The sequence below is a fragment of the Meleagris gallopavo genome, chromosome 32 (genome assembly GCF_905368555.1).
Source record: "Meleagris gallopavo chromosome 32, MGAL_WU_HG_1.1, whole genome shotgun sequence".
Lineage (NCBI taxonomy): Eukaryota > Metazoa > Chordata > Aves > Galliformes > Phasianidae > Meleagris > Meleagris gallopavo.
Window position 1 is genome coordinate 558395 of NC_139436.1, and position 26829 is coordinate 585223.

Below are 26829 nucleotides of genomic sequence, written 5' to 3' on the forward strand. Positions count from 1 at the left end.
ATCCCATCCCATCCCATCCCATCCCATCCCATCCCATCCCATCCCATCCCATCCCATCCCATCCCATCCCACCCCATCCCACCCCACCCCATCCCATCCCATCCCACCCCATCCCATCCCATCCCATCCCATCCCATCCCATCCCATCCCATCCCATCCCATCCCATCCCATCCCATCCCATCCCATCCCATCCCATCCCACCTCATCCCACCCCACCCCACCCCACCCGCCCCCCATATCCCCTCCCCCGATGCCATTCCGGTCCCCACAGGACGCCCCACAGGTCCGGTGCTGCCGCTGCAGTTGGGACGGGGACTGCAGGGGAGGGGGGGGGGAGGGGGGCGTTAGGGGTCCGTGGATCAGAGCCCTCCGGCCGTGCCCTACGGTGGCACCGCGCGTTTGTGCTCCGTGTCCCCGTGCGGCTGCAGCACGGCGCCGTGCCGCCTCCCGGTATCGCGGAGCGATTCTCGGTCCCCCCGCGCAGCTCCCCGGCTCTGGGGCGGCTGCGGTGCCCCCCCCCCCCCAACCCGACCCCGGTGGTCCCGACCCGATCGCAACTCCGTCGTCCCTTAAAGCCGCCTCCGCGCTCGTCGCTCCGCATCGAACGGAACCGAGAAGCGCCGGTGCCGCAGCGGCGGGGGTCCGGAGCGTCCCGCTCCCCTTGGGACGCAGCGCCCACCACGCCCGGCGTGGGCAGCGGCCGTCGGTTCCGATTGCTCAGCGCATTCCTGCGCCGTGGAAACGGAATCCGCCCCGCACCGCCCGCACCGGGACGCAAAACCCGGGGGTCCCCGCGCCGCTCCGCGCCCCCCACGTGCGCGCGTGACCCCACCGCTCTGCCCCCCCCCCCCGCACCGCCCCCGTCTCGGGCTGCCCTGGGGCGGAGGCAGCGGCTCAGCTGTGCAGCGCAGTGCAGTGCTGTGCTGTTCCATGCTTGCACCACGCCTTGCTGCACAATGTCCTGCCGTGCCGTGCTGTGCCGTGCTGTGCCATGCAATGCTGTGCCGTGCCGTGCTGTGCCGTGCTGCGCCATACAATGCCATGCCGTGCTGTGCCATACAATGCCATGCCGTGCTGTGCTGTGCCGTGCTGTGCCGTGCTGTGCCATACAATGCCATGCCGTGCCGTGCTGTGCCGTGCTGTGCCATACAATGCTGTGCCATGCCGTGCTGTGCCATACAATGCCGTGCTGTGCCGTGCTGTGCCATGCTGTGCCATACAATGCCATGCCGTGCTGTGCTGTGCCGTGCTGTGCCATACAATGCCATGCCATGCCGTGCTGTGCCATACAATGCCATGCCGTGCTGTGCTGTGCCGTGCTGTGCCATACAATGCTGTGCCATGCTGTGCCGTGCTGTGCCATACAATGCCGTGCCGTGCTGTGCTGTGCCGTGCTGTGCCATACAATGTGCCATGCTGTGCCATGCTGTGCCATGCTGTGCCATGCAATGCCGTGCCTTGCTGTGCCATGCCATGCCATGCTGAGCTGTGCTGTGCCATGCCGTACCATGCTGTGCCATACAATGCCGTGCCATGCTGTGCCATGCTGTGCCGTGCTGTGCCATGCTGTGCCGTGCTGTGCCGTGCTGTGCCATACAATGCCATGCCGTGCTGTGCCATGCAGTGCCATGCTGTGCCATACAATGCCGTGCCTTGCTGTGCCACGCTGTACCATGCTGTGCCATGCTGTGCCATACAATGCTGTGCCATGCTGTGCCGTGCCGTGCCGTGCAATGCCATGCCATACAATGTGCCATGCCGTGCCATGCTGTGCCATACAATGCCATGCCATACAATGCCATGCAGTGCCATGCTGTGCCATCCAATGCCATGCAGTGCCATGCTGTGCCGTGCTGTGCCATCCAATGCCATGCCATACAATGCCATGCAGTGCCATACAATGCTGTGCCATACAATGCTATGCCATCCAATGCCATGCAGTGCCATGCTGTGCCATCCAATGCCATGCTGTGCCATACAATGTGCCATGCAGTGCCATACAATGCTGTGCCATGCTGTGCCATACAATGCCGTGCCATGCAGTGCCATGCAGTGCCATCCAATGCCATGCAGTGCCATGCTGTGCCATGCCATGCCATGCCTTGCCATGCAGTGCCATGCCATGCCATCCAATGCCATGCAGTGCCATGCTGTGCCATCCAATGCCATGCAGTGCCATGCTGTGCCATGCCATGCCATGCCATCCATTGCCATGCAGTGCCATGCCATGCCATCCATTGCCATGCAGTGCCATGCTGTGCCATACAATGCCATGCCGTGCCATGCTGTGCCATCCAACGCCATGCAGTGCCATGCCATGCCATCCATTGCCATGCAGTGCCATGCCATGCCATCCAACGCCATGCAGTGCCAAGCCACGCCGTGCCACGTTGCGCCACTCGGTGCCCCAGCACGGCCTCATCCCGTGCCTGGATACGGGCATCCCTCCAGACAACACAACTCCCACGCACCACAAACACTGCGCCCAAACGCAGCGCTTCCCCCCCCCCCTCCCCGCACCGCGACCCGCATCGCCCGGCGGCCCCCGGAGCGCCCGCAGCACCGCCCAGAGGCGAAGCGGCGGCTCAGGGTGCGGACGCGGCCCGGCTGGGGGGACCCCGGTTCCGGGCACCTCCAGGTGGGGCGACGGCCGGGTCCGGGCTGGGGGCACGGCGCTGCGGGCGGGGGCTTGGGGTCTCTTCCTAACGCTGCTCGGCCACGGGGGGCCGGGAGCGAGGATTCGGCACCGAGTGGGCACTGCAGAGCGGTGCGGGAGGGGAAGGCGGGGGGGGGGAGGGGGGACGCGCCGGGATGTGGGGCTGCGGTGCTTCTGGGGTGCGGGGAGAGCAGCTGGGGTGGGGGGGGGGAGGCCGATGGGTTGGGGGGGGGGAGGGGGCGCACAGAACCCGATATCACCTCCAGCACAGGCAGCACTGTTCACGGATGGGGTTGGGGTTGGGGTCGGGGTTGGGGTCGGGATTGTGGTTGAGTTTGGGATTGGAGTTGGGATTGGGAATGGAATTGGTGGTCAGAGTTGGGATTGGGGATGAGGTTTGGGTTAGAGCTGGGTTGGGGTTGGGGTAGGGTTGGGATTGGGGTCAGGGTTGGGATTGGGTTTGGGGTTGGGGGTTAGGATTGAGTTAAAATTGGGGTTGGGGTTTGGGTTTGGGGTTGGGGTTGGTGGTCAGGGTTGGGGTTGGGGATGAGGTTTGGATTAGAGTTGGGATGGGGTTGGGGTTGGTTTGGGATTGGGGTTGGGGTTGGGTTTGGGTTTGGGGTTGGGGGTTGGGGTTGGGTTAAGGTTGGGGTTGGGGTATGGGTTTGGGGTTGGGGTTGGTGGTCAGGGTTGGGTTTGGGGTTGGGGTTAGGATTGGAGTTAAGGTTGTGGTTGGGTTTGGGGTTGGGGTTGGGGTCAGGGTTGGGGTCAGGGTTAGTGTTGGGGTTGGGGGGTAGGACTGGAGTTTGGTTTGGGGTTGGGATTGGGGGTTGGTGGTCAGGGTTGGGGATGAGGTTATTGTTGGATTTGGGGTTGGGGTTGGTGTTGGGGTTGGGGTTAGGATTGGTTTTGGGGATGGGGTTTGGGATGTGGTTGGGGTTGGGGTTGGGGATGAGGTTGGTGTTGGGGTTGGGGTCAGGGTTGGGTTTGGGGTTGGGGGTTAGGATTGGAGTTAAGGTTGTGGTTGGGGTTTGGGGTTGGTTGTCAGGGTTGGGGATGAGGTTAGTGTTGGGGTTGGGGTTGGGGTAGGGTTGGGTTTGGGTTTGGGGTTGGGATTGGGGATGGAGTTGGTGGTCAGAGTTGGGGTTGGGGATGAGGTTTGGGTTGGAGTTGGGGTGGGGTTGGGGTTGGGGTCAGGATTGGGATTGGGTTTGGGTTTGGGGTTGGGGGTTAGGATTGAGTTAAGATTGGGATTGGGGTTTGGGGTTGGTGGTCAGGGTTGGGGTTGGGGATGAGGTTGTTGTTGGGGTTGGGGTAGGGTTGGGTTTGGGGTTGGGTATGGGGTTGGTGGTCAGGGTTAGGGTTGGGATTGGGGTTGGGGTTGGGGGTTAGAATTGGAGTTAAGGTTGGGGTTGGGGTTTGGGATTGGGGTTGGTGGTCGGGGTTGGGGTTGGGTATGAGGTTAGGGTTGAGGGTGGTTTGGGTTTGGGGTTGGAGATGGGTTTGAGTTTGGGGTTAGGATTGGTGTTGGGGTTGGTGGTCAGGTTTAGGGTTGGGGTTGGGGTTGGGGTTGGGTTTATGGTTGGCAGTTTGGCTGGGGTTGGGGTTAGGTTTGGGGTTGGAGTTCGGTTGTGCTTAGGGGTCAGGGTTAAGTTCTGGGTTGAAGCTGGATTTAGTGTTGGGTCGGCGTTGGGGTTAGGTGTGGGTTTGGGATCAGGGCTGGGCTTGGGGTTAGGGTTGGATTTAGGTTTGGGGTTTAGCTTAGGTCTGGGGTTAGGGTTGGGATTAGGCTCAGGATTGGGGTTGGGGTTTGGCTGGGGTCAGGATAGAGGTTGGGGTTGGGATCAAGTTTGACGTTGGGGGTCAGGATTAGGGTCAGGGATGAGGTTGGGTTTCGGGTCCGGGTTGGATTTGGGTTTAGGATTAGGTTGGGTTTAGGATTAGGTTGGGTTTAGGGTTAGGGTTGGGGTTAGCTGTGGGTTTAGGGTCGGGATTAGGATCGGGGTTGGGGTCGGGGTCAGAGCTGGGGTTAAGCGAACGGTTTCGGCACTCGGGGTTGGGCTCACGTTGGGCTTTCAGGGTCCCCCCCGCCCCCCCCGCCGGTCCTCCCGAAGGGCGCGGGGCACCGGACCCTGACGTGTTTGGGGAGGGGGGGGGGAACGGGGGGGGTTTGGGGAGCGCCGCCCGCGTGCCGAAGGTGCGGGGTTGGGCCGGTTGTGTCATCCGCGGGGGCGGGGAAGGGAAAGGTATTAAACGCGCCCCGATCCCGGGCAGGAAAACGCGGCGGAGGCTTCGGGACCGCGGGCACCTGCAGGGCGCACCCGAACCGAGAGCGCCGCGGGGAGGTATGCGGGGACGGCACGACGAGCAGCGGCCGCGGGGCTGTGCGGGGGCAGCGGGAGCGCAGCCGGGAACGCCAGGAATGCGGCTCCGCCCGCACCGGGCTGAGGACGGAGGCGGCGGGCGCGGGGCGGCGGCTCGGGGCGGGGGGGAGAAGCGGGGGGGTCCCGCGTGGGCACGGAGCGAACCCCGCACAGCACGGCCGAACCGACGGCAGTCGGCGCCGCGGGGCGGCGAGACGGAGCGCTCCGGGTGTCCTCCGGTCGCTCGGCGGCCCCCCGCCTCAATTCTCGCCTCCCAGGGACGCCCCGCATCGGCCCCGACGCCCGGCGCTCCGCGGCGCCCAGCCCCGCTCCCCACCCGCAGCTCCGCCGTTCCGTCCCCGAAGCGGCGCTGCCCGCACTCGGACGATCCCGGCCCCCCTTCCCCCCCCGGCCCCCCTTCCCACCCACCCGTGGGAGAGAACGCGTGGCCGTGCGGGACCGAGCGCCGCGCTGATCGCGGCAGGGAGGGCAGGGAGGACTGGGGGAGCTGGGGGGGGCTGGGGGGCTGTGCACGGAGCCGGGGCTGCGGGGGGTGTGCAGGTGTGCAGCTGGTAGCAGCGGGGTGGTGCTGCGTGTGGAGCAGAGAGGAGCAGTGTGTGAAGCAATGCCTGGAGCAATGCATCGAGCAGTGAGAGGAGCGATGAGCGGAGCAGTGCGTGGGGCGGTGCCCAGAGCAATGCATGGAGCAATGCATCGAGCAGTGAGAGGAGCGATGAGCGGAGCAGTGCGTGGGGCAGCGCCCAAAGCAATGCATGGAGCAGTGCGTGGGGCAGTGCCCAAAGCAATGCATGGAGCAATGCATCGAGCAGTGAGAGGAGCGATGAGTGGAGCAGTGCGTGGGCAGCGCCCAAAGCAATGCATGGGGCAATGCATGGAGCAATGCATGGAGCAATGCCCAGAGCAATGCAAGGAGCAGTGCCCAAAGCAATGCCCAGAGCAATGCATGGAGCAATGCACAGAGCAATGCACAGTGCTGTGCACACCGTCGCCAGGTTGTGCAGTGCTGTGCAGGGCTGTGCAGGGCTGTGCTGTGCTGTGCTGTGCCATGCAGTGCTGTGCAGTGCTGTGCAAGGCTTTGCTGTGCAGTGCCATGCAGTGCTGTGCAGTGCTGTGCAAAGCTTTGCTATGCAGAGCTGTGCAGCGCTGTGCTGTGACATGCAGTGCTGTGCAGTGCTGTGCAAGGCTTTGCTGTGCTGTGCAGTGCAGTGCAGAGCTGTGACATGCAGTGCTGTGCAGAGCTGTGCAAGGCTGTGCTGTGCAGAGCTGTGCAGTGCTGTGCAGTGCTGTGCAGTGCTGTGCAGTGTTGTGCTGCGCAGCGCTGAGGAGCACCTGGAGCGCAGCCAGGAGCCGCCCTGCCCAGAGCTCACCTTACTCACAGTTTCCGTGGGGCTGACGCCGTGCAATGGAAGGGAGCAGCATCCCTCCCTCCCCCCTCACCCCACTGCCTCCTCCTCGTGCCTCCCCCGCCCCCCCATTCTCCACCCCATCGCCTCCTCCCTGTGCCTCAGAGGGCTGCTGAGCTGCGAGCCTCCTTTCCTGCCGGCCCCGCGGAGGCTTTGTGCCAAACCTGAGCACTGCCCCGCTCTGGGCTGAACGTCTGGGGCTATGGAAGCATAAAATCAGAGAATCAGAGATGGTTTCTGAGCCCACAGCAGGGTGGGTTCAGGCTGTGCGAAGCCCTCCGGTGCCCGCTCTGCTCAAGGTGCACGTGGGGCTCCCCGAGCCTGCATGCCCACAGCTGCACCGCCTGCATTGCTGCTGTTTGCTCTGCTGGCGCCAGGCAGGGCTGTGAGCCGAGGGTGGGACCCGCGCACGGCTGCCGCTCAGCCCTCACCTCGGTGCAGCTGCGGCGCTGCAGCGTTTGGTGCCTCGCATTGCCATCCTGCTGCGGCGTCGCAGCCCCGTGCCGCAGGGCTGCCCCCCGCCGGGGGGGCTGTGAGGAGCCGTCCTGAGGCCCCGCAGCTCCGCACAGCCCCCACATCACCACGGAACACAGAGCCGTGCCATGGTTGGGTTGGAAGCGTCCTTCACAATCGCAGAACTGCAGCGCGGCCGGGTTGGAAAGGAGCCCCCAGAGCTCAGCCCCAGCCCTGCGATGCGCTGGGTGACCCCCACCAGCTCAGGGCCCCATCCACAGCCTCAGACACCTCCAGGGGTGGGACACCCATGGCTCTGGGGAAGGGATTCCCCCCCCACATCTGATCCCATTCTCCCCTCTGTCACTTTAAAGTCGTTCCCTCTGGTTTGCACAGCGCGGTGCTCAGCCGCCTCCTGTTGCTTTGGCGGCCCCTGCACACCCAGCAGCTCTCCAAAAACACCTGAGGTCAGCAGTTCCCACACCTCCAGAAGGGTCTGCAGCGCTCACCCGCTTCTCCGTGCCTTCTTGGGGCTTTGCCCACCTCACCCCGGTGCCCTCAGGTGCAGCCCTGAGCTCTCTGCACAGCATCACATCCGTGTGCATCCTGCACGGAGCCAGCGCTGCAGCTCAGGGAGCAGCAGAGGTGTGCCTGCAGCGGCTCCAGCTCTGTGCACCAGGGAGACACACAGTGAATCACAGAATGACAGAATGGTTGGGTTGGAAGGGACCCCAAGGATCACGAAGCTCCAACCCCCCACCAATGCAGGGCCACCAACCTCCACATCTCACAGCAGCCCAGGCTGCCCAGGGCCCCATCTAACCTGGCCTTGAACACCTCCAGGGATGGACGGGGATCCACAGCCCCTCTGGGCAGCCCATGGCTGCTCACCCTCGCTGCCCACGAGATACTTTTTTTCTTCCCCACATGTAGCTTGCAAAGCATAGAAAAGCGGATTTCTCCCTGATTTTCCCCATCCTCTCCCCTCTCAATAGATTGCTGTGAACGGGACACGGCAGGAGGATGGCGAGCAAGGCAGTGCTGAACGGGGCAGCGATGAATGGGGCAGCGATGAATGGGGCAGCAGTGAACGGGGCAGCAATGAATGGGGCAGCGATGAACGGGGCAGCGATGAATGGGGCAGCAATGAACGGGGCAGCGATGAACGGGGCAGCAATGAATGGTCACAGTGAGCACAGGGACGCGCCAGGAGCAAAGTGCCGGGATGCTCTGCCAGGTAAGCAGAAGGCAGCAGCTGGCAGGGATGCAGCAGCGATGCACCTTGATGGTGCAGCTGGCAGGGATGTGGCAGCAGTGCAGCCTGGAGGATCACCCTTGGCGGCAGCTGTCAGGGATGCAGCGGCAGTGCGCAGCAGCGGCACAGCTGGCAGCATCGCCGGCGTGTACGTGGAGGCTATGAAGAAGATGATGAGCTTTTATGATGCCACCAGAGAGCATCTGCTGAGCCTGGAGCCGGCGCTGCTTCTCCTCGAGGCGCAGGCGGCCACGGGTGGCATTGCTGATGTGGGGCAGAAGTCACACGTGTCCGTGGCAGAGGCCGTGCAGAGGGGGCTGGTGGGGCTGGAGCTGAAGGAGAGGCTGCTGGCTGCCGAGAGAGCAGCTGTTGGCTTCACGGACCCCTACACGGAGGAGCAGATCCCTCTGTTCCAGGCACTGCAGAAGGAGCTGCTCGGGAGGGAGCAGGGCCTGCGGCTGCTGGAGGCCCAGTTGGCAACCGGGGGCCTCATCGATCTGGCCACCGGCGGGCGGCTCCGGGCAGAAGCTGCCTGCGAGAAGGGGCTCCTGGATGAGGAGACGGGGCAGCTCCTGTCTGACGGCAGCGAGGAGAGCAAAGGGTTCCTCGACCCCAACAGCATGGAGAGGGTCAGCTATGCGGAGCTGAGGGGGCGATGCGCGGTGGATCCGGCCTCGGGGTTCCTCCTCCTGCCCCTGCAGCTCACGTTTGCGGGGCTGGGAGGGCGAGTGAGCGGCACGGAGCTGCGGGACGCCGGCATCATCAGCCCCGACGTGCTCAGGGCTCTGCAGGAGGGGAAGCTGTCGGCCCGGGAGGTGGCAGAGGACGACGCGGTGCAGCGGTTCCTGCGCGGCGCAAGGAGCGTGGCCGGCGTGGTTCTGCCCTCCGGGGAGCGGAGGAGCCTTTACCAGGCACTGCGGGAGCACCTCCTGCTGCCCGGCGCTGCGCTGGCGCTGCTGCAGGTGCAAGCCTCCACCGGCAGCCTGATCGACCCCGTCCAGAACAGGAGCTTCTCCGTGGACGAGGCCGTCAGGAGCGGCCTCGTCGGCCCGGAGCTGCACGAGAAACTGTCTTCAGCAGAGAGGTCCATCAGCGGCTACAGGGACCCCTGCACCGGGGAGATGCTGTCCCTGTTCCAAGCCATGAGCAAGGGCTTCGTCCCCAGGGACCACGGCCTCCACCTCCTGGAGGCTCAGATGGCCACGGGCGGTGTCATCGCTCCGGGTCGGCACCTCCGCGTCCCCGCCGAGACCGCGTGCCGCTGGGGGTACCTGGATGAGAGCAGCCGGCAGCTCCTCGCCAATCCCACCGAGGAATGCAAAGGGTTCTTCCACCCCAGCTCCCAGGAGAAGCTGAGCTACGCAGAGCTGCTGGCGCAGTGCGTCACCGACCCCAGCACCGGGCTCCTGCTGCTGCCGCTCGGTGACGGAACCGAAGGAAGGCGCCTCTTCCTCGACCGCAGCACCCAAACGGCTCTGGAGAACACGAAGGTGCCCGTGGCTGTAGGCAAGTTCAAAGGAAAGTCGGTGTCTCTCTGGAAGCTCCTTTTCTCTGACTACATCCAGAGCGAGCAAAGAGCCGCCCTTGCCCGGCAGTACCTGGAGGGAGCGCTCTCCATGCAGGAGGTGGCCAAGGCCGTCCGTGCCGCTGTTGAGGAAATGGCTTCCGCGGCCAACATCACCTTTGAAGGGCTGAGGGGACGCGTGACCGCCGACCAGCTCCTGAGCTCCGAGATCATCAACAAGGATCTGTTCAAGAAACTGAAGGAGGGGGAAACATCAGCCAAGGAAGTAGTGGGCATGGACACGGTCAGGAAGTACCTGGAAGGGACGGGGAGCATTGCTGGGCTGCTGCTTCCCGAATCGCAGGAGAAGATCAGCATCTACCAGGCCAAGAGGAAGGGGCTCCTGAGGCCAGGGACATCGCTGATCCTCCTGGAGGCGCAGGCGGCCACCGGCTTCGTCATCGACCCGACGGCCAACAAACGTTACTCTGTGGATGAGGCCTTAAGGGCAAACGTCATCGGCCCCGACGTCTACGACAAGCTGCTGTCAGCAGAGAAATGCGTCACCGGGTACCGAGACCCCTGCTCAGGGGACAAGATCTCGCTGTTCCAGGCCATGCAGAAGGAGCTGATCGTCAGGGAGCACGGCGTCCGCCTGCTGGAGGCCCAGATCGCCACCGGCGGCATCATCGACCCCGTGCACAGCCACCGCATCCCCGTGGAGGCGGCCTACAAGCGCGGCTACCTGGACAAGAAGATGACCGTCATCCTGTCCGACCCCAGCGACGACACCAAGGGCTTCTTCGACCCCAACACGGAGGAGAACCTCACCTACCTGCAGCTGAAGGAGAAGTGCGTGACGGAGCCGGGCAGCGGTCTCTGCCTGCTCCCCCTGAACAGCGGGAGGCGGCAGTTCGTGGATGCTGCCACACGTGAGCTGTTCTGCAGCTCCTGGCTGCCCGTCCGCTTCGGGCGCCTGCGCGGAGAGAGGGTCTCCGTGTGGGAGCTGCTGACCTCCGAGTATTTCAGCGAGGGGCGGCGCCGGGAGATCTTCAACCACTACCGGCTGAAGAAGCTCAGCCTGGAGCAGATCCGGGCCATGCTGGAGGAGGAGATGAAGAAGTGGGCCCCCATCAAGTTCCCGGCCCTGAGGGGCAGTGTCAGCGCGTACCACCTGATGGAGACGGGCATCATTGACAGGACCCTGCTGGAGGAGGTGCTGGAGGGGTCCGTCAGCCCCGAGGAAGTCCTGCGCATGGACTCGGTCAGAAAGTACCTCTACGGCTCCGGCAGCATCGGGGGCATCGTGCTCCAGCCCTCCAACCAGAGGATGAGCATCTATGAGGCCATGAAACAGAACATCGTGGTACCCGGAGTCGCCCTACCGCTCCTGGAGGCGCAGGCTGCCACGGGCTTCATCATCGACCCTGTGAACAACCAGAAGCTCCGTGTGGATGAGGCCGTCAAGGAGGGCGTCATCGGGCCGGAGGTGCACGAGAAGCTGCAGCAAGCAGAAGGGGCAGTGTCGGGCTACAAAGACCCCTTCACGGGCAGGAAGATACCCCTCTTCCAGGCCATGAAGAAGGGTCTGATTGCGGACAAGCAGGCCATGCAGCTGATGGAGGTGCAGATGGCGACCGGAGGCATCATCGACCCAACGTGTGGCCACCACGTCCCCATCGAGGCTGCCCAGAAGCGCGGGTGCCTGGATGAGGACACAAGCAGAGCCCTTTCTGAGCCCAGCGACAGCAACAGAGCCTTCTGCGTCCCAGACAGCAAGGAGAACGTGAGCTACGCCGAGCTCATCCAGCGCTGCCAGAAGGACGAGGAGTCTGGCTTCCATCTGCTGCCTCTGCTGCAGACGGCCGCTCCTGCCTACACGGACGAGCAAATCCAGCAGCTCTTCCAGGAAACCGTGGTGAAGGAGAAAGGAGTCTCCCTCTGGGCGCTCATCCACTCCGGGTACTTCACCGAAGAGCAGCGCAGGGGCTTCGTGGAGAGGTTCCGTGCAAAGGAAATGACGCTGCAGCAGCTGATTGCGCTGGTGCTTGGGCTGGTCGGGGAGATGGAAATGAAAGCCCGCACCCACATCGTGCTGCGGGGTCTGCAGGGCAGCGTCCCTGCCGTCTGGCTGCTGGAGGCCGGCATCATCACAGAGAAGATGTTTGAGGAGCTGGCTCAGGGCATCCGAACTCCTGAGGAAGTGGCTGAAGTGGGCAGCGTGAAGAAGTACCTGCAGGGCACGGGCGGCATCGCTGGGGTGGTCCTAGAGGAGTCCAAAAAGAAAATGAGTTTTTACGATGCCATGAAGAACAACCTCCTCCTGCCCGGGGCTGCCCTGAAGCTGCTGGAAGCTCAGGCGGCCACGGGGTTCCTCACCGACCCCGCCACCAGCCGCAGACTCAGCGTGAGGGACGCTGTGCGGGCGGGCGTTGTTGGCGAAGAGCTCACTGAGACGCTGCTCCGTGCAGAGAGGGCGGTGGTGGGCTACACAGACCCCTACACCGGGAGCCCCATCTCCCTGTGCCAGGCAGTCAGGAAGGAGCTCGTTCCCATGGCTGATGCTCTGCCTTTGCTGGAGGCCCAGCTGGCCACTGGAGGGGTCATCGATCCCATCCACCACCATCACCTCCCACTCCAGGCTGCATACAGGTACGGCTTCTTCGATGAGGACTTGAACCAAAGCCTCGCGCAGCTGAACGACAGCACCCAGATCTTCTTCGATCCAAACACGAAGGAAAACGTGACCTACCAGCAGCTGAAGGACCGGTGCGTTTATGAGGCTGAGACGGGTCTCTGGCTCCTTCCTCTGTCCAAAAATGCGATGTTCTGCGTGGATGACCAAACCGTGGAGGTGCTGAAATCTGTGACCGTCTGCATCAACGTAGGGCGGTTCAAAGGGCAGACGGTGTCCGTCTGGGACCTCCTCAACTCTGAGTACATCACGGACAGCAAAAGGAGAGAGCTGGTGCAGAAGTACAAAGATGAGAATGCCGAAGCACTGCGAGAAATCGTAACGATCGTCACCACAATTATCACAGAGACCGAGGCACAAGGCAAGAAGTTTGCATTCAAAGGTCTGCGGAAAAAGGTGTCTGCCAGTGATCTCTTCCGGTCCCAGCTGATAGACAAAAAAACCCTCGACGAGCTCAACCAGGGGAAGAAAACGGTCCAAGAAGTCACCAAAATGGACTCTGTCCGCATATACCTGGAGGGCAGCAATTTCATAGCGGGGGTCCTCATCCAGCCGAGCAATGAAAAGATGAGCATCTACCAGGCCATGCGGAAGGGCATCCTGAGGCCGGGCACGGCGCTGGTGCTGCTGGAGGCGCAGGCGGCCACCGGCTTCATCATCGACCCGGAGAAAAACAAGAAATTCTCAGTGGAGGAGGCGCTGAAGGCTGGACTCGTTGGAGTGGAGGTTTATGAAAAGCTGCTCTCTGCAGAAAGAGCTGTGACGGGCTACGTTGACCCCTACACAAAAGCACCCATGTCCCTCTTCGAAGCCATGAACCAAGGGCTGATCGTGAAGAGCCACGGCGTCCGCCTGCTGGAGGCCCAGATCGCCACCGGCGGCATCATCGACCCCGTGCACAGCCACCGCATCCCCGTCGAGGTGGCCTACAAGCGCGGGCTGTTCGACGAGGAGATGAACCGCGTCCTGTCCGACCCCAGCGACGACACCAAGGGCTTCTTCGACCCCAACACGCACGAGAACCTCACCTACATGCAGCTCCTGGAGCGGTGCGTTCAGGACGCGGAGACGGGGTTGTACATGCTGCAGGTTGTGCAGGAAGGGGGAAAATACTTCTACATTGATGAACTGACAAGACAGGTTCTGCAGTCAAAGCCTCTTCAAGTGAAAGTTGGAAGATTCAAGGACCAAACCGTGTCTGTCTGGGAGATTCTCTACTCTCACTATATCTCTGAGCAGAAAAGAAAAGAACTGTTAAAGCAATACAAATGCAAGACTCTTACTCTGGAAGACCTTATAACTCTCATCCTCAAAGTAATTGAGGAAACAGAGCAAAAAGGAGAAGCCCTCAAGGTTAAAGGGCTGCGGGGCGAGGTGTCGGTGTCAGAGCTGTTCAACTCGGAGATAATCGACAAGAGGACTCTGGAGCAGCTGCAGGATGGGAGCCTGACACTTGACAGCCTCACCAAGAAGGACGCAGTCAGAAGGTACCTGGATGGCACCGGGTGCATCGCCGGAGTGCTGCTGCCATCGAGGAAAGAGAGGATGAGCATCTACCAGGCACTGGAGAGGGGGCTCCTCTCCGAGCAGTGTGCGCTGGGGCTGCTGGAGGCGCAGGCGGCCACCGGCTTCCTCATTGACCCAGTCACCAACCAGAAGCTCTCCGTGGACGAGGCCGTCTCATCCGGGCTGGTGGGCAGGGAGCTGCACGAGAAGCTGCTGTCTGCAGAGAGAGCCGTGACAGGATACACAGATCCCCAGCTAGGCACTAAGATCTCCCTATTCCAGGCCATAAGGAGTAAGGTAGCAGCCAAGGAGCACGGCATCCGTCTGCTGGAGGCACAGATCGCCACAGGTGGCATCATTGACCCCGTGCACAGCCACCGCCTGCCTGTGGAGGTGGCCTACCGGCGTGGCCACCTGGACGGGGACACGTTCCTCCTGCTTTCTGATCCCGACCATGGCAGCAAAGGATTTATAGACCCAAATGTCCACGAGAAAAGCAGCTACAGTCAGCTCCTGAAACGGTGTTCCAGAGACACGGACACAGGACTGTTCCTGCTGCCGGTCCTGGAGAAAGAAGAGGACTATTTCTACATCGATGAGCAAACAAAGAAAGCGTTGATGTCCACAAAGGTAGAGGTGTCCGTTGGGAAATACAAAGGCAGCGAATTATCGCTGTGGGAACTTCTGTGCTCTGAGTACATCACAGAAGAGAAAAGGAAAGAACTCGTGAAAAAATACAAGGAGGAATCCCACCACATCGTACAGAGGATCATCGACATCATATTGAACATCATCAGAGAGAAAGAGCAACACAGAAGCGACGTTTGGTTCCAAGGCATCAGACAACAAATAACAGCGTCAGAACTTCTCAGTGCACAGATAATAACGGAAGAAACCATGCAAAAACTCAAGGAAGGAAAAGAGACTGCAGAAGAAATAGCACAGAAGGAGAATGTGAGACGATACCTCGAGGGAACGGGCAGCATCGCCGGCGTGCTGGTGCCCTCCAAGGCCGACCCCGCCAAGATGGAGAAGATGAGCATCTACCAGGCCATGTGGAAGGGCATCCTGAGGCCGGGGACGGCCCTGGTGCTGCTGGAGGCGCAGGCGGCCACCGGCTTCATCATCGACCCAGTAAAGAACCAGAAGCTCTCCGTGGACGAGGCCGTCTCCTCCGGGCTGGTGGGCAGCGAGCTGCAGAAGAAACTGGTCTGTGCAGAAAAAGCAGTGACGGGATACAGCCACCCGTGCACGGGACAGAAGATGTCCCTCTTCCAGGCCATGCAGAAGGAGCTGATCGTCAGGGAGCACGGCGTCCGCCTGCTGGAGGCCCAGATCGCCACCGGCGGCATCATCGACCCCGTGCACAGCCATCGCCTGCCCGTCGAGGCCGCCTACCAGCGGGGCTACTTTGACCGCGAGATGAGCCGTGTCCTGTCCGACCCCAGCGACGACACCAAGGGCTTCTTCGACCCCAACACGCACGAGAACCTCACCTACATGCAGCTCCTGCGCCGCTGCGTGCCCGACCCGGACACGGGGCTGCTGATGCTGCAGCTGATGGACAAGGGCTCGGTGCTCTACCAGCTGAGCGAGGACGCCCGCAGAGCCCTGCAGACCGCCCGCACCAGCGTCAGCGCGGGGCTCTTCCAGGGCCAGAGCGTCACCCTCTGGGAGCTCCTCTTCTCTCGCTACGTCCCCGACCGCCAGCGCCAGGACCTCCTGCGCAAGTACAAGGCGGGCACGCTGAGCATCTCCGACATGACCGCCCTTCTCACCGCCGTCGTCACCGGGGCCGCGGGACGGGGCCATGCTGCCTCCGGCCAGGAGACGACGCAGCAGGAGGCCCCGACTGCGGCCCACAGCGGCGATGCCGGCAGCTCCCGGCAGGAAGGCGAGCGACACGTGAACTCGGACGCGGCCGTGGAGCTGGAGCTGGAGCTGGAGCTGGAGCGGGCCCTGTCGTCGCGCTGCGTCGAGGTGTCAGGCGGCGACTTCCACGGCAGGAAGGTCTCCCTGTGGGAGCTGCTCTTCTCCAAGTACGTCTCCGAGGCCAAGAGGCGCGAGCTGCTGGGGAAGGCCCGCGACGGCAGCCTGACGCTGGACCAGCTGGCCAACCTGCTCGCCCTCCTGGTCCAGGAGGCGGTGGAGCGGAGCAGCAAGGTGACGTTCCGGGGCCTCAGGCGGCAGGTGACCGCCTCGGACCTGCTGGACTCGGGCATCATCGACAAGGACACGCTGGCCGACCTGGTCCAGGGCTCCAAGACGGTGGAGCAGGTGACGCAGATGGCCTCCGTCAAGCGCTACCTGGACGGCACGGGCTGCATCGCCGGCGTGCTGGTGCCCTCCAAGGCCGACCCCGCCAAGACGGAGAAGACGAGCATCTACCAGGCCATGCGGAAGGGCATCCTGAGGCAGGGCACGGCCCTGGTGCTGCTGGAGGCGCAGGCGGCCACCGGCTTCCTCATTGACCCGCTCACCAACCAGAAGCTCTCCGTGGACGAGGCCGTCTCCTCCGGGCTGGTGGGCAGCGAGCTGCACGAGAAGCTGCTGTCGGCCGAGAGGGCCGTCACGGGCTACACCGACCCCTACAGCGGCGCCCAGATCTCCCTCTTCCAGGCCATGCAGAAGGAGCTGATCGTCAGGGAGCACGGCATCCGCCTGCTGGAGGCCCAGATCGCCACCGGCGGCATCATCGACCCCGTGCACAGCCACCGCCTGCCCGTCGAGGCCGCCTACCAGCGCGGGCTCTTTGACCGCGAGATGAGCCGCGTCCTGTCTGACCCCAGCGACGACACCAAGGGCTTCTTCGACCCCAACACGCACGAGAACCTCACCTACATGCAGCTCCTGCGCCGCTGCGTGCCCGACCCGGACACGGGGCTGCTGATGCTGCAGCTGATGGACAAGGGCTCGGTGCTCTACCAGCTGAGCGAGGACGCCCGCAGAGCCCTGCAGACCGCCCGCACCAGCGTCAGCGCGGGGCTCTTCCAGGGCCAGAGCGTCACCCTCTGGGAGCTCCTCTTCTCTCGCTACATCCCCGACCGCCGGCGCCAGGACCTCCTGCTCAAGTACAAGGCGGGCATGCTGAGCATCTCCGACATGACCGCCCTTCTCACCGCCGTCGTCACCGGAGGAGACGACGCAGCAGGAGGCCCTCGAGGTGTCGGGCGGCGACTTCCACGGCAGGAAGGTCTCCCTGTGGGAGCTGCTCTTCTCCAAGTACGTCTCCGAGGCCAAGAGGCGCGAGCTGCTGGGGAAGGCCCGCGACGGCAGCCTGACGCTGGACCAGCTGGCCAAGCAGGTGACGCAGATGGCCTCCGTCAAGCGCTACCTGGACGGCACGGGCTGCATCGCCGGCGTGCTGGTGCCCTCCAAGGCCGACCCCGCCAAGACGGAGAAGACGAGCATCTACCAGGCCATGCGGAAGGGCATCCTGAGGCAGGGCACGGCCCTGGTGCTGCTGGAGGCGCAGGCGGCCACCGGCTTCATCATCGACCCAGTAAAGAACCAGAAGCTCTCCGTGGACGAGGCCGTCTCCTCCGGGCTGGTGGGCAGCGAGCTGCACGAGAAGCTGCTGTCGGCTGAGAGGGCCGTCACGGGCTACACCGACCCCTACAGCGGCGCCCAGATCTCCCTCTTCCAGGCCATGCAGAAGGAGCTGATCGTCAGGGAGCACGGCATCCGCCTGCTGGAGGCCCAGATCGCCACCGGCGGCATCATCGACCCCGTGCACAGCCACCGCATCCCCGTGGAGGCGGCCTACGAGCGCGGGCTGTTCGACGAGGAGATGAACCGCATCCTGTCCGACCCCAGCGACGACACCAAGGGCTTCTTCGACCCCAACACGCACGAGAACCTCACCTACATGCAGCTCCTGCGCCGCTGCGTGCCCGACCGGACACGGGGCTGCTGATGCTGCAGCTGATGGACAAGGGCTCGGTGCTCTACCAGCTGAGCGAGGACGCCCGCAGAGCCCTGCATGTCGTCGCGCAGCGTCGAGGTGTCGGGCGGCGACTTCCACGGCAGGAAGGTCTCCCTGTGGGAGCTGCTCTTCTCCAAGTACGTCTCCGAGGCCAAGAGGCGCGAGCTGCTGAAAAAATACAAGGGGAAGGCCCGCGACGGCAGCCTGACGCTGGACCAGCTGGCCAACCTGCTCGCCCTCCTGGTCCAGGAGGCGGTGGAGCGGAGCAGCAAGGTGACGTTCCGGGGCCTCAGGCGGCAGGTGACCGCCTCGGACCTGCTGGACTCGGGCATCATCGACAAGGACACGCTGGCCGACCTGGTCCAGGGCTCCAAGACGGTGGAGCAGGTGACGCAGATGGCCTCCGTCAAGCGCTACCTGGACGGCACGGGCTGCATCGCCGGCGTGCTGGTGCCCTCCAAGGCCGACCCCGCCAAGACGGAGAAGACGAGCATCTACCAGGCCATGCGGAAGGGCATCCTGAGGCAGGGCACGGCCCTGGTGCTGCTGGAGGCGCAGGCGGCCACCGGCTTCCTCGTCGACCCGCTCACCAACCAGAAGCTCTCCGTGGACGAGGCCGTCTCCTCCGGGCTGGTGGGCAGCGAGCTGCACGAGAAGCTGCTGTCGGCCGAGAGGGCCGTCACGGGCTACACCGACCCCTACAGCGGCGCCCAGATCTCCCTCTTCCAGGCCATGCAGAAGGAGCTGATCGTCAGGGAGCACGGCGTCCGCCTGCTGGAGGCCCAGATCGCCACCGGCGGCATCATCGACCCCGTGCACAGCCACCGCATCCCCGTGGAGGCGGCCTACGAGCGCGGGCTGTTCGACGAGGAGATGAGCCGCGTCCTGTCCGACCCCAGCGACGACACCAAGGGCTTCTTCGACCCCAACACGCACGAGAACCTCACCTACATGCAGCTCCTGCGCCGCTGCGTGCCCGACCCGGACACGGGGCTGCTGATGCTGCAGCTGATGGACAAGGGCTCGGTGCTCTACCAGCTGAGCGAGGACGCCCGCAGAGCCCTGCAGACCGCCCGCACCAGCGTCAGCGCGGGGCTCTTCCAGGGCCAGAGCGTCACCCTCTGGGAGCTCCTCTTCTCTCGCTACGTCCCCGACCGCCGGCGCCAGGACCTCCTGCGCGAGTACAAGGCGGGCACGCTGAGCATCTCCGACATGACCGCCCTTCTCACCGCCGTCGTCACCGGGGCCGCGGGACGGGGCCGTGCCGCCTCCGGCCAGGAGACGACGCAGCAGGAGGCCCCGCCTGAGGCCCACAGCGGTGATGCCGGCAGCTCCCGGCAGGACGGCGAGCGCCACGCGGACTCGGACTCGGCCGTGGAGCTGGAGCTGGAGCTGGAGCTGGAGCGGGCCCTGTCGTTGCGCTGCGTCGAGGTGTCGGGCGGCGACTTCCACGGCAGGAAGGTCTCCCTGTGGGAGCTGCTCTTCTCCAAGTACGTCTCCGAGGCCAAGAGGCGCGAGCTGCTGGGGAAGGCCCGCGACGGCAGCCTGACGCTGGACCAGCTGGCCAACCTGCTCGCCCTCCTGGTCCAGGAGGCGGTGGAGCGGAGCAGCAAGGTGACGTTCCGGGGCCTCAGGCGGCAGGTGACCGCCTCGGACCTGCTGGACTCGGGCATCATCGACAAGGACACGCTGGCCGACCTGGTCCAGGGCTCCAAGACGGTGGAGCAGGTGACGCAGATGGCCTCCGTCAAGCGCTACCTGGACGGCACGGGCTGCATCGCCGGCGTGCTGGTGCCCTCCAAGGCCGACCCCGCCAAGACGGAGAAGACGAGCATCTACCAGGCCATGCGGAAGGGCATCCTGAGGCAGGGCACGGCCCTGGTGCTGCTGGAGGCGCAGGCGGCCACCGGCTTCATCATCGACCCAGTAAAGAACCAGAAGCTCTCCGTGGACGAGGCCGTCTCCTCCGGGCTGGTGGGCAGCGAGCTGCACGAGAAGCTGCTGTCGGCCGAGAGGGCTGTCACGGGCTACACCGACCCCTACAGCGGCGCCCAGATCTCCCTCTTCCAGGCCATGCAGAAGGAGCTGATCGTCAGGGAGCACGGCGTCCGCCTGCTGGAGGCCCAGATTGCCACCGGCGGCATCATCGACCCCGTGCACAGCCACCGCATGCCCGTCGAGGCCGCCTACCAGCGCGGGCTCTTTGACGACGAGATGAGCCGCGTCCTGTCCGACCCCAGCGACGACACCAAGGGCTTCTTCGACCCCAACACGCACGAGAACCTCACCTACATGCAGCTCCTGCGCCGCTGCGTGCCCGACCCGGACACGGGGCTGCTGATGCTGCAGCTGATGGACAAGGGCTCGGTGCTCTACCAGCTGAGCGAGGACGCCCGCAGAGCCCTGCAGACCGCCCGCACCAGCGTCAGCGCGGGGCTCTTCCAGGGCCAGAGCGTCACCCTCTGGGAGCTCCTCTTCTCTCGCTACGTCCCCGACCGCCGGCGCCAGGACCTCCTGCGCAAGTACAAGGCGGGCACGCTGAGCATCTCCGACATGACCGCCCTTCTCACCGCCGTTGTCACCGGGGCCGCGGGACGGGGCCGTGCCGCCTCCGGCCAGGAGACGACACAGCAGGAGGCCCCGCCTGCGGCCCACAGCGGTGATGCCGGCAGCTCCCGGCAGGACGGCGAGCGCCACGCGGACTCGGACGCGGCCGTGGAGCTGGAGCTGGAGCTGGAGCTGGAGCTGGAGCGGGCCCTGTCGTTGCGCTGCGTCGAGGTGTCGGGCGGCGACTTCCACGGCAGGAAGGTCTCCCTGTGGGAGCTGCTCTTCTCCAAGTACGTCTCCGAGGCCAAGAGGCGCGAGCTGCTGGGGAAGGCCCGCGACGGCAGCCTGACGCTGGACCAGCTGGCCAACCTGCTCGCCCTCCTGGTCCAGGAGGCGGTGGAGCGGAGCAGCAAGGTGACGTTCCGGGGCCTCAGGCGGCAGGTGACCGCCTCGGACCTGCTGGACTCGGGCATCATCGACAAGGACACGCTGGCCGACCTGGTCCAGGGCTCCAAGACGGTGGAGCAGGTGACGCAGATGGCCTCCGTCAAGCGCTACCTGGACGGCACGGGCTGCATCGCCGGCGTGCTGGTGCCCTCCAAGGCCGACCCCGCCAAGACGGAGAAGACGAGCATCTACCAGGCCATGCGGAAGGGCATCCTGAGGCAGGGCACGGCCCTGGTGCTGCTGGAGGCGCAGGCGGCCACCGGCTTCCTCGTCGACCCGTTCACCAACCAGAAGCTCTCCGTGGACGAGGCCGTCTCCTCCGGGCTGGTGGGCAGCGAGCTGCACGAGAAGCTGCTGTCGGCCGAGAGGGCCGTCACGGGCTACACCGACCCCTACAGCGGCACCCAGATCTCCCTCTTCCAGGCCATGCAGAAGGAGCTGATCGTCAGGGAGCACGGCATCCGCCTGCTGGAGGCCCAGATCGCCACCGGCGGCATCATCGACCCCGTGCACAGCCACCGCATCCCCGTGGAGGCGGCCTACGAGCGCGGGCTGTTCGACGAGGAGATGAACCGCATCCTGTCCGACCCCAGCGACGACACCAAGGGCTTCTTCGACCCCAACACGCACGAGAACCTCACCTACATGCAGCTCCTGCGCCGCTGCGTGCCCGACCCGGACACGGGGCTGCTGATGCTGCAGCTGATGGACAAGGGCTCGGTGCTCTACCAGCTGAGCGAGGACGCCCGCAGAGCCCTGCAGACCGCCCGCACCAGCGTCAGCGCGGGGCTCTTCCAGGGCCAGAGCGTCACCCTCTGGGAGCTCCTCTTCTCTCGCTACGTCCCCGACCGCCGGCGCCAGGACCTCCTGCGCGAGTACAAGGCGGGCACGCTGAGCATCTCCGACATGACCGCCCTTCTCACCGCCGTCGTCACCGGGGCCGCGGGACGGGGCCGTGCCGCCTCCGGCCAGGAGACGACGCAGCAGGAGGCCCCGCCTGCGGCCCACAGCGGCGATGCCGGCAGCTCCTGGCAGGACGGCGAGCGCCACGCGGACTCGGACGCGGCCGTGGAGCTGGAGCTGGAGCTGGAGCTGGAGCTGGAGCGGGCCCTGTCGTCGCGCTGCGTCGAGGTGTCGGGCGGCGACTTCCACGGCAGGAAGGTCTCCCTGTGGGAGCTGCTCTTCTCCAAGTACGTCTCCGAGGCCAAGAGGCGCGAGCTGCTGGGGAAGGCCCGCGACGGCAGCCTGACGCTGGACCAGCTGGCCAACCTGCTCGCCCTCCTGGTCCAGGAGGCGGTGGAGCGGAGCAGCAAGGTGACGTTCCGGGGCCTCAGGCGGCAGGTGACCGCCTCGGACCTGCTGGACTCGGGCATCATCGACAAGGACACGCTGGCCGACCTGGTCCAGGGCTCCAAGACGGTGGAGCAGGTGACGCAGATGGCCTCCGTCAAGCGCTACCTGGACGGCACGGGCTGCATTGCTGGCGTGCTGGTGCCCTCCATGGCTGACCCCGCCAAGACGGAGAAGACGAGCATCTACCAGGCCATGCGGAAGGGCATCCTGAGGCAGGGCACGGCCCTGGTGCTGCTGGAGGCGCAGGCGGCCACCGGCTTCCTCATCGACCCGCTCACCAACCAGAAGCTCTCCGTGGACGAGGCCGTCTCCTCCGGGCTGGTGGGCAGCGAGCTGCACGAGAAGCTGCTGTCGGCCGAGAGGGCCGTCACGGGCTACACCGACCCCTACAGCGGCGCCCAGATCTCCCTCTTCCAGGCCATGCAGAAGGAGCTGATCGTCAGGGAGCATGGCGTCCGCCTGCTGGAGGCCCAGATCGCCACCGGCGGCATCATCGACCCCGTGCACAGCCACCGCATCCCCGTCGAGGCCGCCTACAAGCGCGGGCTGTTCGACGAGGAGATGAACCGCATCCTGTCCGACCCCAGCGACGACACCAAGGGCTTCTTCGACCCCAACACGCACGAGAACCTCACCTACATGCAGCTCCTGCGCCGCTGCGTGCCCGACCCGGACACGGGGCTGCTGATGCTGCAGCTGATGGACAAGGGCTCGGTGCTCTACCAGCTGAGCGAGGACGCCCGCAGAGCCCTGCAGACCGCCCGCACCAGCGTCAGCGCGGGGCTCTTCCAGGGCCAGAGCGTCACCCTCTGGGAGCTCCTCTTCTCTCGCTACGTCCCCGACCGCCGGCGCCAGGACCTCCTGCGCGAGTACAAGGCGGGCACGCTGAGCATCTCCAACATGACCGCCCTTCTCACCGCCGTCGTCACCGGGGCCGCGGGACAGGGCCGTGCCGCCTCCGGCCAGGAGACGACGCAGCAGGAGGCCCCGCCTGCGGCCCACAGCGGCGATGCCGGCAGCTCCCGGCAGGACGGCGAGCGCCACGCGGACTCGGACGCGGCCGTGGAGCTGGAGCTGGAGCTGGAGCTGGAGTTGGAGCGGGCCCTGTCGTCGCGCTGCGTCGAGGTGTCGGGCGGCGACTTCCACGGCAGGAAGGTCTCCCTGTGGGAGCTGCTCTTCTCCAAGTACGTCTCCGAGGCCAAGAGGCGCGAGCTGCTGGGGAAGGCCCGCGACGGCAGCCTGACGCTGGACCAGCTGGCCAACCTGCTCGCCCTCCTGGTCCAGGAGGCGGTGGAGCGGAGCAGCAAGGTGACGTTCCGGGGCCTCAGGCGGCAGGTGACCGCCTCGGACCTGCTGGACTCGGGCATCATCGACAAGGACACGCTGGCCGACCTGGTCCAGGGCTCCAAGACGGTGGAGCAGGTGACGCAGATGGCCTCCGTCAAGCGCTACCTGGACGGCACGGGCTGCATCGCCGGCGTGCTGGTGCCCTCCAAGGCCGACCCCGCCAAGACGGAGAAGACGAGCATCTACCAGGCCATGCGGAAGGGCATCCTGAGGCAGGGCACGGCCCTGGTGCTGCTGGAGGCGCAGGCGGCCACCGGCTTCCTCATCGACCCAGTCAAAAACCAGAAGCTCTCCGTGGACGAGGCCGTCTCCTCCGGGCTGGTGGGCAGCGAGTTGCACGAGAAGCTGCTGTCGGCCGAGAGGGCCGTCACGGGCTACACCGACCCCTACAGCGGCGCCCAGATCTCCCTCTTCCAGGCCATGCAGAAGGAGCTGATCGTCAGGGAGCACGGCGTCCGCCTGCTGGAGGCCCAGATCGCCACCGGCGGCATCATCGACCCCGTGCACAGCCACCGCATCCCCGTGGAGGCGGCCTACGAGCGCGGGCTGTTCGACGAGGAGATGAACCGCATCCTGTCCGACCCCAGCGACGACACCAAGGGCTTCTTCGACCCCAACACGCACGAGAACCTCACCTACATGCAGCTCCTGCGCCGCTGCGTGCCCGACCCGGACACGGGGCTGCATTTCCTTAAGATTTTTGCTAAGTAATCATCATTATTGTTTGTTTTTTTCTCTGTTCTTACCTTGGTGAACAATTTTCCGTCTGTTCCTACTTGCTTTACTTCTTGCATTTTTTTCTCCCTTTTTTTTTCTCACTGACTTACCTTGTTATTCTTATTCTCCTGCGGGCACTTTCAGTATTTCCTCCTTCGCTTTCATTTTTTCACAGTACTCAGGCATGAAATATGGGTTTCAAGTGACTCAGTGATGCATTACGTTATAGCGTCTAATCCTTTTTCTTTTATTACCTTCCTGGAATTCATGAATCAGCCTGGCTTATCTCCGGTCGTTTATGTGCAGTATACTGTATGCTTTCTTCTTATATGGACAAAAATCTCTTACAGTATTAGCTGACGTGAGAACTGAATTTTTGTTTCCCATCTCATGTGTATTCTTTTCGCACTGAACATGTTTGCACCCATCTCGGTGGCACTGACACAGTTTTAGGTTTGCACATCCGACGCTTCCACGCAGGCACAGCATCGTGCTTACGTTGGCTGCTCCTGGAGGGGCTCGCTGAGCTTCCTCTCACTGCCTCAGCCCATCCTGTTTCCCCGGGGGTCTCTGGACCACTTCCTCTCTCAGCTGAGTGCTGGTTGCTTCGCACACTGCAGTCACTTGGTACTTACTTTCATAGCATCACCATCACCGAGGTTGGTTCCCCTCCCTTCAGTTCTCTTGCTCTTCAGAGAGCGCCCATACAGTTGTTCCATGGGATCCTCTGGGAGACAGCAGTGGGTGCCGTGTTGCACTGCTGGCCAGGGCTGTGCTGGTAGCAACAAGGAGCTGCAGGAGGGAGCTGTGCCTCTGCCGCTTCCTTCCCTCATTTCTCAGCTCTGCGATTCCCTGTGTTTCACTCACCTGTCCTCCTCCAGGTGCAGCCCGTGTGCGTGCTCCCACATTGGAGGCAACCCCGGCACTGCTGTACAGTTCTGGGCTGAATAACTCTACTCCTGTTTAATAAAAGGAAACTTAGAATCCTCAGATGCACTGCTTGTGGATGTTTGTAATTAACCCAGTTACGTTCTGGAAAAGCAAGTTTTCACTGTTGTCTTTGGAGCTGACAATAGAAAACAAACGTAGGTGAGATGTGGAAAGTAGCAATGAACCTCAGCGGAGCGCCAGGGATGTGTGGGAGTCCCCATCCCTGGAGGTGTCCCAGAGGTGAGCAGATGTGGCATGCAGGAACAGTGGGCACGGTGGGGATGGGTTGGGGTTGGACTTGGTGGTCTTGGAGGTCTTATTCAACCTTAATGACTCTGAATGTAGGATTGTATGAGTGGGCATGGAGGGGATGGGTTGGAACCCGAACATCTCCACTTGGACCACTGTGATCCTGCTCACCACCCTCAGCTGAGAGCACGCAGTAATTAATGTGAATAATTACACACTACAGCCACAAAGAAGAGCGGCACACACTTTCCTGCCACACGATGCTTTGGGCCAAAGTGCCCTAAAATGCCCCATTTGGAGCAGGATGGGAGATGTGTGACCACACGCTGCCTTTTTGGCCATCACACTGGGCACCACGGATTTCTGATGGCAGAGCTGCATGTTTGCAGTACGGCGCGCGTCCCAAAACGTTGAGGTGCCGCACTGAGGGACATGGTTTAGCAGGAAATACTGGTGATGCAGTTGGACTGGATGATCCTGGTAGGTCTTTTCCAACCTTGGCCATTCTATGAGTGATTCCATAATTCTCTTGGCTGCAGGGTGAACCAAATCCCACCTGCTTGGCCGTCCTGCTGCCTCTGCAGCATCTCTGAACTGCCCTGACCCCATTGCAGGAAGAACCATGGTCTCTTACGGTGCTGCTCTACCACGAGCACAGTGCGAAGCCAACAGGGTGCACAGAGCTGGGGGTGTCTGTGACCTCAGAACACCCAGACCAACCAACAGCCCCAACCCAACCAACAGCCTCAACCCAAAGCCCCAACCCACAGCCCTTCAGCACATTTGAGGTCTGCAGAATCACAGGATGGTTTTGGTTGGAAGGGACCTTTAGGATCACCTGGTTCCAACCCGCTGCTTTAGGCAGGGACACCTCCCTCTGGCCCAGGTTGCTCACAGCCTGCTCGAGTGCTTCCAGGGGAGGGGGCATCCACAACCCCACTGGGCAACCTGTTCCAGTGTCTCACCACCCTCACAGTAAAGAATTTCTTCCTAAGTATAAAACTTCCCTCTTTCAGTTTAAAGCCATTTCTCCTCGTCCTGTCACTACACGCCCTTATAAAAGTCCCTCCCCAGTTTTCCTTCAGGTACTGGAAGGGCTGTAAGTTCTTTCCAGAGCCTCCTTTTCCCCAGGCTGCAGAGCCCCAGGTCTCTCAGCCCATCCCTGTAGGGGAGGTTCTCCAGCCCTCTGATCATCTTTGTGGCCCTCCTCTGCCCCCCTCCAACAGCTCCACGTCCTTCTTGTGTTGGGACCCCCAGAATTGGATGCCGCGCTCCAGGCAAGGATCACGCAAGAGCAGAGTAGGGGGCCTGCAAAGCAGGCAGCTCATTCAGCTGCTTGCAAAGCTGAAAGAGGAGCAAATGTGAGCACCTCGGGTCCAGGTTCCAGAGCACCTTGCAGATTTCCCAGGGCACCACCAGCAGCTCCTGGCAGAGCGACGTCTGCTCCCGCCCTGGGA

The 26829-nt window shown here is 63.5% G+C and overlaps 2 protein-coding genes across 2 annotated transcripts; one reads left to right on the plus strand and one right to left on the minus strand.

Moving 5' to 3' along the window:
• Positions 1-570: 570 nt before the first annotated feature.
• On the minus strand, positions 571-1778 carry LOC146542090 (uncharacterized). The gene is made up of 3 exons (XM_085214582.1): positions 1667-1778; positions 1060-1632; positions 571-1022 (listed from the first exon to the last, which is right to left on the minus strand). Exons 1-3 carry the CDS (start codon positions 1776-1778, stop codon positions 571-573), a joined length of 1137 nt encoding a protein of 378 aa, XP_085070708.1.
• Positions 1779-2443: 665 nt separating this feature from the next.
• EPPK1 (epiplakin 1) lies at positions 2444-25183 on the plus strand. Its single transcript, XM_085214583.1, is given in 4 exon segments — positions 2444-2639; positions 4932-5002; positions 7893-16997; positions 16999-25183. Coding segments are annotated over 2 exon segments (16266 nt in total). The 5' UTR covers positions 2444-2639; positions 4932-5002; positions 7893-7920; the 3' UTR covers positions 24188-25183.
• The last annotated feature ends 1646 nt before the right edge of the window (positions 25184-26829 follow it).

Coding starts and splice junctions, on each gene's coding strand:
- LOC146542090 (XM_085214582.1), bottom strand. CDS start 1,778: ATGGCACAGCATGGCACGGCATGGCACATTGTATGGCATGGCATTGCA. Junction 1,633..1,666: donor ATGGCACAGCATGGTACAGC/GTGGCACAGCAA, acceptor TGTATGGCACAG/CATGGCACTGCATGGCACAG. Junction 1,023..1,059: donor ACAGCACGGCATGGCATTGT/ATGGCACAGCAC, acceptor ATGGCGCAGCAC/GGCACAGCACGGCACGGCAC.